At 39.7% G+C, this 21,238-nt stretch overlaps 1 protein-coding gene across 5 annotated transcripts in view; it reads right to left on the bottom strand.

Moving 5' to 3' along the window:
* Nucleotides 1–21,238, bottom strand: part of grip2b (glutamate receptor interacting protein 2b) — a 158,134-nt gene that overhangs the window by 82,757 nt on the left and 54,139 nt on the right. For 2 of the 5 annotated variants that reach the window (XM_058632041.1, XM_058632042.1), the window contains exon 1: nucleotides 9,618–10,002. The exons of 2 other annotated variants lie outside the window; for them this stretch is intronic. In XM_058632041.1, the coding sequence (XP_058488024.1) occupies nucleotides 9,618–9,756 (139 nt within the window). In that variant the 5' untranslated portion in view covers nucleotides 9,757–10,002. Of the gene's footprint in view, nucleotides 1–9,617; nucleotides 10,031–21,238 lie in introns of those variants that run through there. One more of the 5 variants, XM_058632043.1, reaches the window with a different exon arrangement.

Below are 21,238 nucleotides of genomic sequence, written 5' to 3'. Positions count from 1 at the left end.
ATACAAATAAGGTTGCATTATTTCTGTTCACAAAGAGTAAACAGAGGGTGAATTACAACAAAAAAATCATTTAAATTTGCATACTTGTAGCGTTAATTATATTAATAAATGAACAATGACAATACCATCGGGGTATTAGTTGATTTGTTTGCCAAAATTGTAAATGGCAGTTCTTTTCCCCTCTCCAGGTGACTAATGGTTCCAAACCAAACCAAACCCATAATTTCTCCTCACAGCCTTGTTGGGTGAAGTATTTTATTATTTTTTTCTCTATTGATAAAGCACTATTGTTGGTAGCAGTGGAAATGATTGATTAAAGATTTATAGGGTCTGCAAGTCTGGAAAAGGTAGCTGCCCTTGAGCCACTGGAATCTGTCTGTAGAGTAGCGGGAAATTTTGCCTGCACCTTTTCTGTCATTTTCCTGTCACTCAATAACTTCTGGCAAATGTCTCCATATCAGTGATGTATCGGCCTTGTTGTGAAGACTCACACTGCAAAATCACAGGCACACAGACAGGGTGTGTGCAGGTAGGTCAGTGGGTGACCAGACAGGTAAGGCTCATGTGGTCTGAATGAAAAGATGTGTCATGTTTATTAGAATATTGTGAGGAGTACAGACACGGCTGACAACTGTATTTACTGTTGGCTATCTGGATTTCAACAAATGATAAGAGGAGCTACAGAAACACATGATAGACCCTAGCCTTCACAACCCTTCACCTTCGGCGTTACTCTTGTCTGACCAGACAGCAGGCAATAAAAGTAAACATCGCAGAGAGAAGCAAACCGAGCGCAGCCAAAGAACCTGGATGTGAGGAGACAGGGGCATCCTGCAGGACCCCGAGGGAACCATAGTACAACTTTTTTTCTTTGACATTTCAATCCATCATCGGCAAATAACCTCATCAATATTCATGATTCCCACTTGCTCTTACTCCAGGGCACACATGAACACATATTGTAATGAGCATAGGCCTTGTCATACACGCATACATATAAATGTATGCGTGTATAAACACACAGAGGGAATGGTGGAAATCCTGTTTAAAACGGGCTTTTCTTTGAAAACAAAGCAACAACAGCAAGTCAGGATTATTGATATGAAACATTATGGGTACAAATGGGTGATAAAAGTAAAAATGTTCAAATGCTGGATCAGCAGTTTGAATGTAATGTTTATTTTATGGGTCATCGCAGATTAATTAGGTTCTACATATAATCTGTTGTGATGCGTTGCAAAAACGAAGCTGTTTGAGGGAAGGACGAAAGGGAGCAAAGAAGAAGGATGCATCTGACTACTGATACAATTCATACTTGTTTGGGTATTCGGTAGAACGCACAAATGTCATTGATTACCAATTATGATATTTTTGTGACTTTTACTTCTATTTGATGACGCAAATACAACATTAAAGCTATAGGGTTGGCAACATACTGTATGTTTACTGTCTCAGATCAATATGCCTCTAATATCCTACTATTCCTGGTATTGCATTCACATGTTATAGCCTACCTCTAGTCTCCTTTTCCCTTCGATTATTTTTCCATTCCTGTAAGACTGGAATGGAAAAAGAAATCATTGCTAATTTTAAAGCAAGAGGCTTAGTGTTCAGATACACCTGCGTATACACCAGGGTGAGCCCTCCTCCCACGCACTATACCGTGTATGTGTGTGTGCATCTTAGTGAATATTCTGCTCTGAGAGAGCACATCCTTGTGTCACATGGCAAAGTGGTCTACATTGTCTGTGCTCTCTCTCTCTCTCTCTCTCTCTCTCTCCCTCCCTCTCTCTCTCAGTTTGTGTTTGTGTGCACGTCTTGAATCTAGGCCACATCGTCAGATCTCGACTATAAAACAGCATCACATTAGTGCTGGATATTTGGAATTGAAAATAAAAAAAAAAAATAAAGAATCAGCAACCAATGGGGAGAAGCAATGACAGATTTAGCCCAAACTCATCCCATGGTTTTGCATCTGTCGGATATCAGGGTTGCACTGACAGCGGATTGGATGCTTCTTGTGGCATTAATCCAGAAATGTACGTTGTTTTTTTTTTTTTTTTTTAATACACATTCATACCATGGCATAACAAAACAATCTCTTCACATTAATCAGATTTGAATAGCTCTGTCCCACAAAGTGTATTTGCAGACTTTGCTTCATATTATCAGCGATTCAACCGTTTATCTATTCCACTTCCTGATCACTCTAATTCAGAGCAAATGCCACGCATCACCTATAGCGGGATGCATCATACTTACACTCCATCATTCAATGCATAGCAATATTGCTACAATTCAAACAACACATTTTTCAAGGTCAATACGTTTATTGTAAGCCAGGTTATTGTTAGTGGCTTCTGTGGGGCATGAGTCTTGCACTGCCATCAATGGCATTACACACCTTTCTATACTTATTCTATGGTGTGATAATGTGTCTTAAATTATATTTCAATACATGAAAATATGTGTGCTGTCCCTTTAAGCCCCCATAATAAATTAGAATTTTGAAAAGTGTGAATAATATACATTTCCACGCACTACCGTAAATCATTACAAGGGAATATGACACCACTCTGAACATTTAGTACCATGCGCTTAAATTATTATTTTTACCTTTCTACAAAGTAAAAGGTTTGTATATTTTAAAAAAAGTACAACTGTGACTGATGGAGACAAATTAATGGACACTAATTAAATGCTTCTAATTTCAGTATATAGACTCCTCTATTCACAGGAAGTCACTACAGAGTGAAGTCCGGGTTAAAAGGGTTTTAAGTGAACCATTAAGAGAGCCACTCTTAGCCATGGTTTATTATAGTACGGAAATGGGAGGTAATGGACAAGAAGAGATGAAACAGGAAGTGGAGTGAATGAAGGGCATGTGTGTGTGTGTAGTGAATGTAGTGTATGTGTGTGTACATGTGGGATCACTCTTAATTTCTAGATTAGAGAAGGTAAGGAAATGGAGATGGAGTTGCAGTGCTACATGTGAATTCTTCTCTCTGTCACACGCACACACTCCAGTGGTCACATCAAGAATGACACTCTGATAAACCTGAACATTCTTCTAAGTAAAACATAAAATAATTGCCACTAACTTTCAAAATGTAGACAGATTTTCTGAAAGTATAAAGAGTAGTCATGTAACTGCCTTCCAAACACACAGCTATGCCATGTTATGGTAAAGGGAATATAATATAAATAAAATTGAATAATAATAATGTGATATCTCTGGTTCTACAACAGTGATTTTGGTGCTTTGCTTTGGTTATTTCGCTAAATTAAACTTTATTGAATTATATAATTGTTATTCAGAATCAGTAAAGCTTTCACAACACAGGGGCTGTAGTATAGGACCACTGTACAAACTGTGCATAATGTGCAATCAAGTTGTGACAAAATCACTGTAGTATTTTAGTCTATTCTTAGTTATATATTTATTATGTTATTATTTCTGCAATACCAAATAAAGATGGAAACAATGGAACTGATTATGAATACATTTGCTGAAATGAATAAGGATACATGAAAATATTTGGCCATTAAATCTCCATTTTACACACAGGAATATTAAATAAAAATGGTTTTAAAAAAAAGGATACATAAAGTACATAAGCACACGCCACACACCGCAGGCCAACTGACAGTTTTTACTTTGAACACAACAACAGCGAAAACACCTCACAGCAGAAACTCAAACATGAACAACAAACCACTGCAGAAACAGAGGAGGACAAACACAATTACAGTCGTACACAAATATTTACACAGCACAAAGGACAGACAGACAGACAGATAATCTTTATCCTTCTATTTCAATCACATCTTTTTACTAGTTACTTCTTTACCCCACCTATCTGTCATTTTGATGTCTGAAATCCATATCTATCTATCTATCTATCTATCTATCTATCTATCTATCTATCTATCTATCTATCTATCTATCTATCTATCTATCTATCTATCTGATTACTGTGCAATCAGTTGGGTCTTCTCTACGTGTTGCTCTCCTATACAGTACTTGAAAGGGAAGGGTGAGGTAAGAGATATTTAACAGCAACATGCAACTTCACCAATCGATGTTGCTAAAACTTTTACCTTTAAGATGTTGAAACACCTTCTGTGTCGCAACCAGAAGTGACAAGAGTCGCCTTCCTCTAAATTCCCATTCCTTATTCATGCCGATGTTTCTTCACATTCTGTATCCTTCTCTTTTGTTCCCTCTGCCTCACCCGATCCTATTTCCCCCCCTTTCTCTGAACAATTTTCTTCTTTTTCAACATCTGATGTAACAGTATGCAACAGCATCCACTGCTGCAATCAATCCCACAATGCAACAAAACGCCATAATCCAGTGGCCCGTGACGCCACGAAAGGAAAACAGTAGCTGCATTTCTCCAACAAAGCCCTGTGCACAACAGCATTGGAGCAGTTTCTATTTCCCTGCTGCATCTGCCTCTGTTTACCTCAAAGCAGAGACCTGCGCTCACTCAGCTAGACTGAAGGACTCATCCGTCTTTGGTTCAAAAAGGTGTTGTGTCCTAAATGAACCAGGTTTGTATAAATAATGTAACACTTACTGTAAAGTGCATGTGACTTTTGATGTATTGCAGTATTTTGTCTCCTTCTGTGGCACAGATACAACCCAACGCAAACCTGTGAATTACACCCACTTTACAACACAACAAGTAGTGGAAACTTTGCTGCTTAGACCGACTAAATCTTTTTAATTGTCTAATATTATTTTTCTAAAGGTCAGTCAAGACACTGATGCTAATTCAAGATAACTGGAATCACATTTTACAGGAAAAGTTCAGTGGTTTCGGCACCAAGTCTGCATGTTCAGCATCCAGTGAAATACAACCAAAAAGAAATCGGCGTTGTGTGAAGGGGGCTCCCTGTGGGCATGAGAGGAATTGCCACAGGGCAATTTCCACCAAAAAATCCGACCCAAATGGAGATTGCCCTGCAGAAATATGTTTCATAGAGTAAATATTGCAAATGTGTAAACTTCAAAAGTAATTTGTGTATTAAAACTACCAAAAATGACAGTTGGGAGCAGCTTTTGCAACATCCACCAAACGGAGCCAAATCCAGCCAAACCACTCCAACGTTTCTCCTTCTTTCCAGATCTCATCTAAAGCAGCGCTCCACAACTCAGTCACTCCTGTTAATGGCTCAACTTAATCAGCTCCAGTGCAGGAGGTGAAATGAATCAACCTGTCCTGCCGTCGGATGTTTCAAAGGAGAAGTAAATTGCCAATTTCACCGAGAAATCAAACTCTATTTAGGGAATCTTCAGTCACCCAAACCGTGCACAACAAATGACACGTTTATGAGAAAATGGTGCTTTTCAGCTATCAGACAGTTTTAATAAAACACTCTGGTTGAATTACAGGCTTACAGAGCCAGGGTCTCCTTTTCCAGGAATGACAGTTCTAGGTATTGGTCATTTGTAATTTCTAATGCCTGCAGAAAGCATGCTGTGTGGATGGGTGATCAAACATGTCTGCCAAACAGTTGACCTTTTGACCCAGACATTACAAATGGGAAGGATATTGCCAAATTTGTTATCAGAGCCAGGTGAGTCAGATGGACTTGTTATAAAGAGATGTGTGCTCTTCATCCAAAGAGTCAAATAAATCTATTGAGACTGCAGTGACTATGATTCAGTGAGACCTTCACCTTGTTGGATACTGAACACAAAAGGTGAATGGTAAGGTAAGAGACTGAGCACTTTGATAATTCCTAATTTTAGCTAAAAACACTCCACATGGTTAAATCACAAATATTTGTTGTGGGAGACTGTGCAACTGGACCGTGTTGCTTCTTGAACCTCACATGCTCAATGTAAACAGTCTGGATACTTCAATGAGAATGTCACAGTGATTGAACAGCACATCTACTTTAAAATAGAGCACTGACTATCTGCTATTTGCTCACCAGATTAGAAATCTGTGACACAAGCCGATCAGCATGTGAAGTCAGGCTGATAGACTTTCAGACAGAGAGACTCAATTGACAGGGGAATAAAAACACAGGAGGGAGAGAGAGTGAGGGAGGGAGCAAAAGGAGAAATAGTGAAATGTTAGAGAGACCAAAGAAATGAGATAAATAGGACTGGGTGTGGAGAGATGAGATGAGCACAAGAAATTAAGGTTTTAACATCTAAATTTAGCTGCGTGTTTGTGCATACTCGAGACACCAACCCTGAATTCAGCTGCGACCTTCATTATTTTTACAAAAAAATCCCTTCACTGGGTTCTATGTCTACTTTGACCTCTCTTGTCACTTGGTGCGCCTTGAAACCCCCAAAGGAAGAAACCCACGACGTTATTATTTCGTGAGAGTCAGAACATACAGGTCTGCTATCAGAGAGGTTGCCTTGTATCTCAGCTCCCTCTACACTGCCTGATAATGATGTGATGGGATTTCAATTTGAGAATGATTAATTGCTCAGCCATAGCCTTTTCTATTTCCCACTGCATCCTCCCCTAATGAGTAAGACTCAGTTGTAGTTGAACTTGTACAGCTGGGTTAGGTTATTAACAAATTATTTCCTCACAAATATACTGTATTCCAAATATACTCTAAATCAAACAAATATATATTATTAATAATAATAATAATAATAATAATATACATGTCACTGAAGATAATAAACAAATCAAACACTGAATCATTGTGTCCTTTCTTTCCAGAACATCCCTGTCACCGTGCCATGTAGTCTTCTGAATAAAGACTGACATTTGGATGAACAGCAAAGTTTGACACTGCATGAGTTTTAAAGACAGTGGAGACGTGTTTTTTTGAGTATTGAGTACAATAATGTAATACAATATGGCGTAACTCAACAAAACACTCTTGATTTGGCTGGTTGGAGGTGCCCGCAGTGGAAAAACAAACAAAACAAATGAGTTTTTAGCTCCAGGTATAAGGTGAAGCTTTGAGTGGTGGCCGACCATCGAGTTTGCATCATCTGCCAGTTTCTGCAGAAGCTCAGCAACCAAATCTGAAAAGGTCTAACACACAACACCTTAAACAAAGTGTTATTCTTAACTTTAACCATTTAAACAGTTCATGCCAAATCCTAACCTTAACCTAAACACAATGCAAATCTTAGCCTTAAACTTTAGAAATGAGGTTCTGACAGAAAAGCCCCTGAGATTCCAACATTTCCTCCAACATTTGTTATCAAACTATGGTTTTCTGCTTCTTTTCTTTGCATGTGAAATATGTGTTGTGTGGAAAAAATACTTTTGGGAGACATAGGTATTTACTGAAGTGCTTCCAACTTGTTTTATTATTGGCAGTGCTATCGCAAACGTTTTCAGTTCATTTATTTGCATTTAATTATAACCTGAGGTCAAAGTAACATAAATGCCTCATGGTACTATATTTACTTCCACGTAATACATTTCCCTATTTTAATTTCAAACACCTTCCCAAAAACTGCATCCACACTGTCTCCTCTCGTTTGACCACATATTTGCATAAACTGTCAAGTGTTGGCAGCGAGTTTATATCATGTCTCTGCACATGAGCATGTTCCTTTTAACATATACAATACACGTGTCAGCATATTGGCTGCTATTTTAATCCAAGCCACTTTCTATATCTGTCGCTCACCTTGGCCTTCGAGCAATTTGCCGACGGCAAATTTGAATTTTCTGCTACAGTGCACAGCTCCTGTGCTCATTCTGATTTAGAAAAATATAACAGCTGGCACTTTTGCTGCTTTCACCTGTGGCAAACAGCCATCTTGGAGGAGGACATTTGACAGATGTGAGACAGATGTGATGGTCCAACCTGCCCTCAAGGCAAGGTTATTATTTTCCAGCATCCCATGATTGCCTGCATTTCCCTCTTTCTTACTACCTAAAACATATTCACTACCCACACATGCACAGACACAGCTATTGTTCTGAGACAACAGGCAAATAGCTGCATGTCTGTCTCCACTCAACTGAGCACTGTGCCCATCGCCATCTGTCAGGTGCTACAATTATTGGGCAAGAGGAAGACAATCAGGCCTGCCTGAACTTAAAAAGATAGGTTGACTCGTGCTGTCAAATGTGTGTGGCGTTGACTGAGATGACTTGTGGAGAGTTTTATTTTCTAAAAATGCTTTTTACCAAGGACTACTGGATATCCAACGTGGTGTCCAATGATACCACCTATCAGAGAGAAAATGGGAAAAAGGGAGGCTTTCCTTATTGTTATTTTATTCATGTTTTCATGCTCCCCTGCCTTCTACTAATCCAACTCTCAGGTTACTGTTGCGCTGTCAAAGTGACAGCAGATTTTATCAATTCATGGCCATAAACAGCGGCAGACATTTGTGGACTAAAATTTGCCCCAGTGGAATGAGGAATGGAGAAGAACGTGGTCTGAAAGCAAACTCAAAAGCTGAGATGCAAAGAGAAATATCTGGCCATCAAAATTGAGACACTTTTCACTGTTGACCACTGTTGGTGAAATTACCTCTAATAAATCCGAGGTATATATGATCTGCATGACTATTATCCAGCATGAGAGCAAGAGGCAAATATCAATACAATACACTGGTGAAATAATCCATTGGTCCAACCCACAGCACTCAATCAAGGCGCAATAAACATTTATGACCTCCTGTTGCCGTCCGACGCGGGAGATAAAAGCAGCCAACAAATGGCAAAAGTTATGTGAGAAAAGAAACATCTGTTGTGCTGAAACAGAGCGGTGATTTGGCTGTTGTTTGCCTCGACACACTCACGCTCCCCTCTCGTTTTCAAAGGTACCTTTCACTGGTACTGCAGTGTGATGATTGTTTGTCTGGTGGTTGTTTGCTGAAGTGTGAAGTCTGGCTGAGACTATAGAAGTATTGTTTGATAAAATATAAATGAGGGTCGGAGAAAAAAACAACACTCAGACTTTTCTCTCTGTCTCACACATACATATACACTTATTCCTCTAACAAGTCTCTCTCTCTCTCTCTCTCTCTCCCCTATTTTAGTATGATCAAAGAAACTTAAAAATAAATCTCCAAAAGTCTCAGTGAAATGCTTTCCAAAGTCTTTGAAGAACATGAGGTATCTAAATTATAGCATCGACTACTGGGTGGATCGCAAAACTGTAGAGCACAGTTCTGAGTGGTCGTCAAGACTAGAGAAAGCGGTACATACAAACCATTTACTCTTTAAAATGTAGCACTATTTAATGATAAAGCAATGCAAAAAAAAAAAAAAGCAAAACAAACACTATGTCACAGGAAAACAGCATCTCTGTCCTTGCAAAAGGAAACAATAATTTAACAAGCAATAATTTCTGGTCAGTATAGCACGTGCATGTACATGTTTGCATTCTAATCTTAAAATGATTTGGGACACAATAACATTCGTACACATCCATCAAACAAATCCCACCTGACATTAAGAGAAAGTCAGGGTAAACCTTGACAGGTCACTAGCTTAAGAGCCATTAACAGACAATTTACAGTCTCTAATTAGAGTCTCTAATTACCCTAACCTTAATTTTGCTAAATTGAAAAGTCACATTCGAGACAGCAGCCCAAGTGCAAACTTTCTACACATGCACACACACACACACACACACACAGTGGTGTGACCTCTTACCACTGATGCAGAGGCTGAAGCGGCAGAGTTTGTCATTCAGCTCTCCGGGTCCTCCCCCTCTTCCTCCCCCTCCTTCTCGCCTCTTCTTCTTCGGTGACATCTTCCTCACCATCTTCCTTATTTGCTCCACTTTGTCCATGTTGGCTCACCGAGATTTACCCGTCAGCCGCAGATGCGGTGCAAGTTCCCGGGATCTCTTTCCTTTGCCGAATCACGCTCCTTTTCTCTTTCTCCTTTTTTTTTTTTGTTGCCTCACACCTTTTTGTGTAATCTTTAGTGAATCTTGATAACTTTCACCACTGTACAATTTCCTGTCTCTGTTAAATCACAGAAATAGATCTTATTTTTTTCTTGTTATTCCTTCCTTGTTCTCCTTTTTCTTCTTCACCTTAGGGGTAATCCCGAAGAATGAAGCAAACATGGAACTGGGAGGAAGAAGGAGTAGAAGGTGGAAGGGAAACATAGCACACTTACTCTCCCCCTCCTCTCTTGCTCTATCCCCCTTGCTCGTTCTCTCTCTCTCTCTGTGTACCCTTAGCCCGCCCACCCACCCCATTTCACCACATCTAGCCTTGACAACTATCAGCTGGTGCTTCCAGTTTGAAAGAAGACTCAGCGCGCTGCTATTCGCTTCATTATCTCTCTCTCTCTCTCGCTCCTTCTCTTCTTCTTCTCACACACACACTCACACACACGCAATTTTCATTCTGTCACTTAGCAGTCCATTCCACGACAGCCACGTTCATTGTCTCCTCTATGCTCCTTTGCATATTTTTTATTTGGTTCCCTTTCTTTTGTCATTGAATTTCTCTTCACATAGTTTATTTCTTCTGTTTTATTCTTTCCCATTACCTATCTTTCATTGATTCCAAATCATTGTTTATCTATAATGTGCACAGCTACTTTTCATGCAACTCATCTGTGTGCAACAAAAACTCAACTAAATTGCGTTCAAACTGATATCAAGGGTTACATTGTCAAAAATGGCATCATTACATAAGGGAGTAACAAAAAGCTTTATTATATTTATTTTCCTGTCCATCAGTTTGCTCCCACTGCCTTTGTTATCTTTTGTTTTCCTGCCACCATATGGCTGTCTTATCAGGCAATAATCCGCTTATTATGTCTAATGTACTCAAACTCTCAAATTATAATCTGGCGCGTTGTAGTATAGGTTTTTAGACACTGGATAGAATTGGTCTGATGAACATGAAACAAAAGAACACGATATTATCACTTAATATCACAAGAATTAAATCAGGCAACTCACGTTTGAATGTTAGAATGCTTGCATCCCAATACAAATGGTTTAGTTTTGGCATCCAGGCTCCAACTCTCCACAAATGTGTTTGCAGTGACATATCGGGGTGTGATGAGCAAACATCTTAAACCCCCCCAGTTGGAGCCTGCAGGTGGATGCTGGGGTGAAGGTGGAGCTCAAAGCACGAGCGTGTGCGGTGGCGAGATGGGACATTTGACAGCTCAAACTAAAATTGGAGAGTATTTTCTGGCACGTCTTGTGGATATAAAATTGCAGCTGCCTGAACTAGCTTGCGGGCTCACATCATTTTTGTTAAACTGTGTTTGAACCAATTTATGTTAATTGTTATTGCATCGTTATTTTAATGTTGCATTATCAATAGTAAGAGGGTGGTCCACCTAGATAAATGTGGAAAAAGGTAATTATCATATATACAGTATGCACATGTTGTAATCAGGCTCCAATGTAATGCAAATCAGGTAGCAGACAAACAAAAGGCCCCTTCCGAAAACTTTATTCTTATCATTGTTGTTGTCTTATTTGTTTTTCTACATTTTTTAGATTTGTAGACATTAGAAAATATATAAATCAGTTTTGTTTCTGGTTCAGATAATTAATAATTAAAGACTTATTATTTACTTCATAGCCAAAAAATCAGCCTGTGCCTGTTGTGGGAAGGTTTCAGTCACAAATGAGCCTTAAGGAGAAATCCACACTCCTCAATCAACATAACAAGTTCAACAGCCACATGACAATTTTTTACTCATTTAATTGCCCGATGTTGATGTTTTTGTTTAGTTTCACAGTTGTATTTGTGCCATATTAGCTTAGCAGTTTGGTTTCATTCTGGACCATAATGTGCCTGACGTATAGAAAACATTTTGATTCACCATATTTTAAGGGTCAGGGGTTAGAAACAAGAAACAAACCAAATTAATTCAAATACATTAGAAAGTTCCTTAATTCCCCTGTGGAATACTGAGGGCATACTTTCTGCAAAGCTGCTGGTGGAGAGATTCTAGCTAAATCAATGTGCCAGTGCCTAAGCACTATAGCTGTAATAGAGCAATTGTAGCTTTAATGAGAAGCCAGAGCTGAGGTGACTTGTACAAGAGTCTTGCATTGCTGAAGACATTAAACGATTATTCACAGATCCACATTTACACACATACATTCCCTGTAGTATTTAAGAAAGGAAAAGGGACACAAAGAGAGAACGTGCAAATGTAACGGAAAAAGGTAATGGCGGATAGAAGTAGAGCAAGGGAGCAGCAGAACAGGGAAGTAGGACAAATTACAGCTGAAAACTGCAGAACAAACTCTTTCTCTCCATCTACCAATCTCTCTCTCTCTCTCTATATATATATATATATATATGTATATACATATATACATATATGCATAACTACATAAAGAGAACATAAAGACTTGTGTGGGTTCTTTTCGTAAAATGCCCTCCCGTTACCCTGTTTTAGAATCCCGAGGCACATCCACCATCTTCATTTTATGACAAAACAGCAGGCGAGGAGACGAGTTGCCTGATTTATGTGTTGTCTAGTATATACGTCCATAGAGATGAACAGCGTAGTATCCTGCCAGAGGCAGCAATATATAAATACAGACAACTTACAGACCATTTAATAGTGTAAGAAGCAACACGAGACATGCAGAAGACTTGGTATTGAAAGACAGACCAGATATAGTATTTTCACAACAAGCGAGGTTTATGGCTAATCGTTATAACAGCAATCACCCATTGCATTCCCATCAACATGTTCTACGCCGAGAATTTATCGGTGGGCAACCAAAGCATCCTCAATCGAAACACATTCCCATGAGCAGCTCCCATTTTACCACCAAGTCCAAGTCTAGCAATAAAATATTTTATGTTTTGGCAGCAAAAACTTATTTGCCAGCTCTCAGTCTGTGATAGAAAAGTGTGGGGCTGCTTCTCCCAGCATCGCTCAACTGGTGGCTTGGCTTGTTTGTATTGCATTGATGCTCTGCACAAAAATGGTAAGAGTGTAAAAGGCAAACACAATCAAGACAACCATTCACGCACACACGTTATTAGTTATTGTTTTCTAAGGGAAAAGGATTTTAAGAACAGAAACTTGTTATAAGTGGAAGCGGAGTGGATGCCAGCTAAATACAGGAGCCCATGCACAGGCCTATACCCTCACTATACCTATGTATACATCATATGTAACCTATCCACTTTTGACTGATTGTATTAAACTATGCAGGCACCAACTTCTCTGACCTTAAAGTTCGCTTTGACCTACATGTACATTTCCAATCATGTGCAGGGGCATCACACTGCTTCTGTAGCGTTTTACATAAATGCAAAGTGATGAATAAGTAGTTCCTTGTAATACATTTCTGAGAAGTTCCAGAGCATTCTCAGGTAAACTCAGGTAAACTCAGGTTAACACGGCACATTTCCCTGAATAACTATAAACAAAGAGTACATGGAAATACAAAGTATTCTCATGTCATCATGGCAAACTTATGCTTAATTCTCTCTCTCTTGTAACACAAATATACACAATGTTTCCTCTTTTAAACATGTGTGTTCCAGCCAATGTGTTGCCATGGGTAACGGGAGTCTGTCAGTGGTGTACAGAGAAAGTTAAATGGGTCATGAGGAGCAGAGTGGTGTGTGCAGCTAAGATAATGTTGAGTTGTCTGGCACACACTGCAGCATTTGCTGACACACACACACACACACACATACATGCACAGGATGCCCAAGTCATATTGTCCAGCAATGCAAATGGATTGATTACGTTTAATGAAGAGAGGCTCAGTGTCATACATCCCAATGAAGTGTCAGTAAATTTGAGAGTAACTTTGACAAAATAAAGTGGAAATGCCTCATTTATGTGTGTGTTAAATGTTGACATTTAATTGATCCCGTTGCTTATCAAAATCAGATATCAGATTTTTTTTTTACAATAACAACAATAAATTAATTTTCTTTTACAGTATAGTGATCAGTAAACATTTCTGTTGCTCTGATGACGGTGCTTCTTCCTGAATTGGTCACCACTTGAATTATGTCCCACTAAATAGCTTAGCCCATAATCAGGCTTCCTCACAGTCATTAAGAGTTTCCAGAAGTGTCATTTGGTGAGCTGGTATACTGTGGCATCATCTCACTAACTACACAGTCAGTGCTGCTGCTGCTGCTACCTGCTGCCGGCAAACTTTGAAGGCTGCCAGATCAGAAGACGCTGTAACTATGTGAAAAGTCAAAATGATATGATCGTTGACACTGTTGAAGTTCAAAAGCATTTTATCAATCGCTGCTTTTATTTCGTCGCACTATTCTTCACAATGTTTTATACTTTCTCAAACATACCAATCATAATTTTACTAAATGAGCTATAAATTTAAACCAAATGATAACTGTGATATACCCAGTGATTTGTTCAAGTCCCAGAACACAGAGAGTGGGGGCGTTCCGGCAGTTGTGGTGATTAGAGGTGACAGTGCCTGTATGTCTGTATTACAGATCACTGCGGAGAAAAAAAAAAATTATATAACATAACATATATGTTAGTTATGGAGGTCTACTTACATATATTAACTTGTTTTCATGGTTAAAAACCTCCTAGTCGCTGCAAACGAGCCGATCAAAATATCTCCTCACTGACGCTCTCGTCAGCCGCGCTGTTTCAGACCAAAATCACACCCCCAGAACGTGGACTGTGTTGTGATTGGCCAGCCAAGGAGAGCTTTCCCACTGTCCTGTGATTGGCCAGGTACCTGGAAGTGATGTAATTGGTAGGCCAGCTCTCAGATACACAGCTCCCCCTCTGGCACGGTGGATGCTCTGCATCTCAGCAGCTACAACGGGAGTAGTTCTTCTTCTTCTGCGGTTGAATGTACGCAACCGGATGTGCCCGGACTAGTGCCCGCACCAGGAGGCACTACGGTGGTGAGAGGAGTGGTGAGGTATACTGATGACAACATCAACATACGGAAGTGCCGATCTGCTTCGCAGAGCCCAGGAAAACAATGAACCCCTATTTTCGCAGCAGTGGCTGAACTGTTTGTTCGGAAACTTTAGGGTTTCATAAACGAGGTAATGACGCAGATACACACACAAACGCAGCATTAATAGGAGCTTCCGGTCTATGTCACCTTTAAAACATAATAATAATAATGACGTGTGAACCAGTGAGTTTAAAATGGCAAGACAGAGAGATGGCTTCTCAAAAATAAAATAAATCCAGCTAAAGAACGGCAAGAATAGGAGTCTCAGGGTAGATCTTTTGTTGACAGCAGCGCCATCAGCTGGGAAACAAATGCAATTAATATCACCTGCACTGTGTTTCCCTGATGTACTGAAAAAAAAAAGGATATTTGTCCTGCTTGGTTACCTGCTGAGAATGCCCAATTTCCACAAATGGAGAAGACAAACAAAATAAATCATAAAACAGTCAAGTCTGAGCACAAATACATTCTAAAATGAATAACTGCAGGGATTTCTGTGCAGATACATATCTGACATCTCAGCTCCTGCTGATGTGAGTGCCAGCAGCAAACCAACCAACCTGTGCACCGAGCTGACAACAGCAAATGACATGGCAAATGACTCGGATTACTATTAGTGGAAGTGATGGAGATGCCAGTGTCTGCACAGCAGCTGACTGTGTTCACCTGCAAGGATCTATAAGCGTCTCGTGTTGCAAGTTACCCTTTAAAAATACTGTGGACTGATGCCTGCCTGTTCAAGGCAACTGTCTCAGATCCAGTGGAGAATTATGATGAATTTGTCAATGGTCCACTGTGTGATATCTGTGCACTGTGCACCTGTGCTGCTGTTTACTTCAAGTGCCTTTCTCTCTCTCTCTAAATGGATCTAAAATAGGCAAAAAAGGAGTTTTCATGTTACGTCACTAAGAAAGGCAGACTAACAAAATTAATAGCATGGAATATTTATTTCCCAGCTTTACTATAAATTAAGCTCCCAATATACCTTCAAATTAGCATTCAAATCAAACCATTTCTGTCAACACTATCTTCATAATTCTTTTTGGACAAATTTTGCTCATTTGTTTGCCTGTAGGGCATTAATTCAATGATAACTCATGAGCTATAGTTAATAATTTAATCATAATATATCAGAGACATTTTTTATATTTTTTTCTTCTGATCCCAAGTGCCCAAAGATTTTACTGTGAAAAATTATGTTCTGATTTCACCGACAACAATAAAGCACTCGGAGAGCACAAGCCGCCAATTCAGAATGTGATTTCTAGCCTTAGTAAATAAGTGTCAACCCACAATGACTTCATCCATTTCTGAACTCCTATTGTGAAGCTTTTTGTCAACCTGCCCCAACTGCTCCATTCTTTGATGCCCTTCCTATGGGGTACAGTACGGTCAGGGTAACTCAACCCATGAGAGTCAGCTGATTGGGCGACAGCAAAATGTCACTCCCTTGCGATCGGTGTAAATGTCCCATGGAAGTCGCAAAGCTTGATGTCTCGTTGAGACAAACACGTTCAATGTTGATGTCACGCTATGCAAGTCTGACCCAGGGCTTTCCCATTCCAAACTGTACCGTATTGTACCAAACCGAACAAAACCATGATGGAAACACAGCTCATGTGCGACACCCAGTGTCAATCACATCATACTGTTGCCACACTTAGCACGTACCCTAATTTATGGTCTATTTGACTGAATGTTACTGTCTGTTATAAAACTGACATCATGCTGTACTGAAGAAAACTGTAATATAGCAACAGCCCCGTGTGACCTAGGGCTTTTCTTTCTGTCTTTCTTTCTCTCCACTTTATAAACAGACTGCATGATTCCTTCTCATCCGTAAAGAGTTGCCAAACAGACACAAAGCGAAGATTTACTTCGCATCATTCACTCAGTGGCCACTTCAAAAGACTGCCCGACGTGTGTATGTGTGCGTGAGTGTGCACACTGCTGAATGCATTCTGAAGAAACAATGGTATCTATGAGCCTTGCAGGAGGTGAGAGACTTTCTAATTAACTCCATGCTGGGCTGTTGTACAGGCTAATTAATTAACACAATGACCTAAGGACTTTCAAAGCACGCGTGGGTGTCTGGATAAAAAAGTGTGTGTTGAGGCAGTTTTGTCTTTTTCCTCTGGCTTCGCTTGTGTGTATTAACCGTGCGTAAGCTGTGTATGATATATTCAGATATCTAGATAGTGTTGAGCTTAAGTTATCTGGTTTTATTTTGGAGTCGACGAGTGCTCATTTAGAGCACATCAATAAAGCTAGTTTACTTGTCACTTTGGACACGAAAGTGCAAATTAATACCAGGTCCCTTTTTGTTCAATTTATAGTGTTACATTTGGATCAATAATAGTCGAGCACGGGCTACTCTGAGGTGGGGGGAGGGGGGGGGATCCCAGGGGGGGATCCCATTCAAATTCAGCTTAGGCCCCCATAAAGGCTTGGGCCAGCTCGGATTGTTGTTGATGATACCCCGATTTCTTTCCTGCTATTTCTTCATATTTCTATCCGTGCTTTTTCAGAGTATTGTCTACAGTCGTCCGTATCCTTCTACTTCTGTGTTAGTTTCCTGCTCTTTTTTCACTCTCTGTGCTCCAAACTGCTTTGAAGAGACCCAGTTGGCTCTCTGATTGACTTGCCCTCCTGCAGTGAAACCCTTTCCTCGCTGTCCCATGGTAATGTCGATCACACACCAGGTCTTGGTGCGCCTCATCTCCATTCAGTGTTCCAAAACTCCTGTGCACATGTACATGCACACACACACACACACACACACACTCGCTCACTCTAGTATCTGTTTGCCCTCACCACTCTAGTCCCTGCTTGCTCGCCTGTACTGAAATGATTAAACTTAACTACAGAGTCATTGCTGCACTTGGCTTCATCTAAGCCTCCTGTTAAACTGTGATTATTTTATTCCCTGTGGATTTGAGGAGAGAATTCCTTGTTTATTTAATTTCAAAAGTTACATCTGGAAAGGGGGAACTTGTTAACTGAATCTTTGAGGGTATTTTGTTTGTCCTGAAATGTGTATTATATTATAAACATTATTTAGGCTGGAGAAAACAAGTTTTAACTTACTTAAACTTAAACCCACGTTGCTCCTGACAGCTGTGCCGGCAGCGTGTGAATGGCTATAAAAGATGATTGATAGAAAAAGCTGTATGAAAGTGTGAGTGAATGGCAAAACTGTAGTATAAAGACTAGAAAAGCACTATATAAATACAGACCAGTTATCATTTTCAGTTGAATACTTTTCCCCTTCTCTTCCATTATCTCCATAGGTGTTGCTAACTTTCTAAAGAGCTTACGTTGCCAATTAAACACCACAGCAAGAAATAAAAACAAATCACATTGCATGTGATAGTATATGTGCTTCGTATGCAATACAGATGCTTTTAACAACCTTCATCCTTAGTGTCTACTGTTCTACTAATCTTGTTGAGGCCACATATTGGTCTTTTATTGTCTATCATTCATTCATCTCTTCAGCTATTTTCTAAATTCTTCTTCTATTATGCTTAATCCATAATAAAAATAAATAAATACACCAGACCTAAAAATTCAACCCCCCTACAAAGTATATCTCTGCTCAGTGTGACTAAAGCAAAATGGAGAGAAATGTTCATGTTTATTACAATAAGGATATTACGGAACGAAGTCCAGAATAGTATCATCCATCACTTTGAGTTAAGCAGAAGCAAAAAGCCAGTGAAGCAGATTAACACCATCCACCTGCAAAACACCGGGATGACAATGAGAAATCGACGTTTGCAGTATGATGTCAGTTGCGCATGGTTTGAACTTCAATGCGTTTTCCTGCTTTTCTGTAAATGGTTGTCCTTGTGTTTCGTCTCATCAGAGAGAAAGAAGTGCAACGTTTGACAGTGAGTTATGCACTGATCCAAATCATCGGCTATTTCTATTCATCACTGCTTTTCTAGAGTCTTTGGCAAGTACATCCATCTGTTTGAAGTGGTGATCAATTCTAAAAGTCACACTTGGCTGATAATAGTGTTACATTTTATAAACTGTACAATCAGGGATGCTGCAACAGGTAGGCACCTGTTTCAGGTGTTTTCGTATTTAGTTGTTAGTGTTTTTTTCCCCATGACATTTCCTGATGCTTCAAATTATGTTTGCCTTTTTGTACTTGGTAATGGTAATGATTTCATGAAAGAAACATTTTGTTTCATATCAAATTCAGCATTAGGGCCATGAATTTTGCAAACTCTGACAACTAACTACTCTATTTCAGTTTGGATTGGATGTGTGCCTGGGCCCCCCAAAGTCTCTTGAAACACCCCTGTCTATATGTATGGCTGATCTGACTTGTACTCTCACTCTGCCTTGTGTTTTTTGATTGGCAGTTATTCCTAAATAGTGGACTAACTAACCTGGTTTTCTCACTTTTTGTAAACGATGAAACACTTTAGTTTGCACTGTACAGCCGTAACACTCATGACTGATTAAAGCAAGTGTACAATTTAAATTAGCACCAACTAAGTCACAAAATTAGCCTTCCATTGAGGCTATTAACACTCGAGAGACACAGAAGTTCTACAAACATAAAGTAGACAGAAAAAACAATCATGGAGCAAGGTGGAGGAGGTGGAGACATGTCAGAAATTGACTAATGAAAAAAATGACAAATGGTGTTTTACGGAAAATAGAAGACATTGGGGAGAGAGAGAGAGAGAGAGAGAGAGAGAGCAATATCAGCGTGTGGCTTAATTTATTAAACTGTGCATGTGTGTGTAGATGATGTGGAGGTTGGAACACATTATAAATAGGTGGAATATGTCCACAGCAGTTAGAATAAATATGAGTAATGTGAAATAAACAGGAAATTATTCACAAGAAGTAGGACAAATCTATTTGTGCTTGTCTCTTTCAGTCTTTTCAATGCATCCAATATCCCCTCATTTTATTTCATCTGTTACCTTTCTGCCTCTTTCATCTATTCATCTCCTGTCTCGCTCTCCTCCCTCCTTTTTTTCTTTCCCTCCCCATCTCGCTGTCATATTTCTCTGATGCTCTCTGTCCTTTTCTTTTCTCCAGTCATTATCTATCAACCCTAATTTGACCTCCCTGACTCTCCGTTGTCGTCCCTCTCTCCTTAACCTGTCTTTGTCCCATTGTGTCCTCCAGTCACCAGATGCAAGGATTCTCTCCCTTGTTACATATAGTGTGAATATGGTGCCCTCCTGTGGCAATATGGATGTGTTCCTCTCACCAGGCAGAGTCACTTATTGTTATTTAAACTCCAAAGCAATCGAACACCTGAAAGGATTGTTGAGCATGATACTTTGAGGGCACTTAAATTAATTTGCAAATGTAAGTGTAAGTGTAAGATGTAAGTGTACATGCATTGTTTTTGATGAGGATTATGCATTCAGAAATGTATATAAAAGGTTACAAACAAACAAAATCAAACATGGATAAGAAACATGCAGTGTTACAAATGTAACGTTTAGCTTTATCAAAATTCAAATGTTTGCTGAGACATGGGGACAGGTTATAGAAAGACAGATAAAGACAGATAGGCAGTCAGAGAGAGATGTACACATGCAGACAAAGGTAAAGAAACTGTCTTTCTGGATTGGGATGAGAGCCAAGCAACAACATCAGTGCCCTTCAGACCAAAACACAGCTGTTAACAACTGCTTCCACTAATCCCAGAGCTACAAACACACACAGTGGTGATGGTAGGGCTGTAATCAGACAAAAATCATCCACCTTATTTCCTCAACCGCCACTGCAGAGTTCAATGCCTCAGCAAATGGCATTGTGATGTTCTTATTTGCCAACTATCATCACAATTACTCGCAGCACTGTACTTGGCTGACTCAGCCACACAGCAAATTTCAAATGGCTGCAGCCATAAAGTAAATTTCATCTTTCAGCACGGCAGAAAAAATGTAGCAAGTCAGACGTAAAAGAGGAGGACGTGTGGAAGTGAATTCATGGCATGTCTTTGAGGGTGGACCTGGCTGAAAGTCAGTGAAATTAACAGAGTGAAAAACTGTCGAGCAGAAGTAAATCGGTCTACACTGGGGGTTAAATAATTGCTTTATAAAAAATGGCATGTTTCCACTGGCTTGACTCGCCTCGGCACGGCACGGCACGCTTAAGTTGCGTATCCACTAGCATTGTATCTTAGTACCTGCTCTGGCGAGGTTCCAAGCGAGCTGAGGCAATACTATTCGTGACATCGCCAGACTGCCGGGCACTAATTGGTCAGAGTGCCGTCACAGGAAGAGACGTCTGACACAAAAATCAAACCAAACAAGTTAAAAATACTTAGCAATCCTAAAAACATGGGTTAATCTCCAACAACTACCACGGAAAT

This window comes from Solea solea, chromosome 6 (assembly GCF_958295425.1).
Source record: "Solea solea chromosome 6, fSolSol10.1, whole genome shotgun sequence".
Taxonomy (NCBI): Eukaryota; Metazoa; Chordata; class Actinopteri; order Pleuronectiformes; family Soleidae; genus Solea; species Solea solea.
The sequence above is the reverse complement of the archived record's forward strand: the minus strand, read 5'-3'. Positions and strand labels throughout refer to the sequence as shown.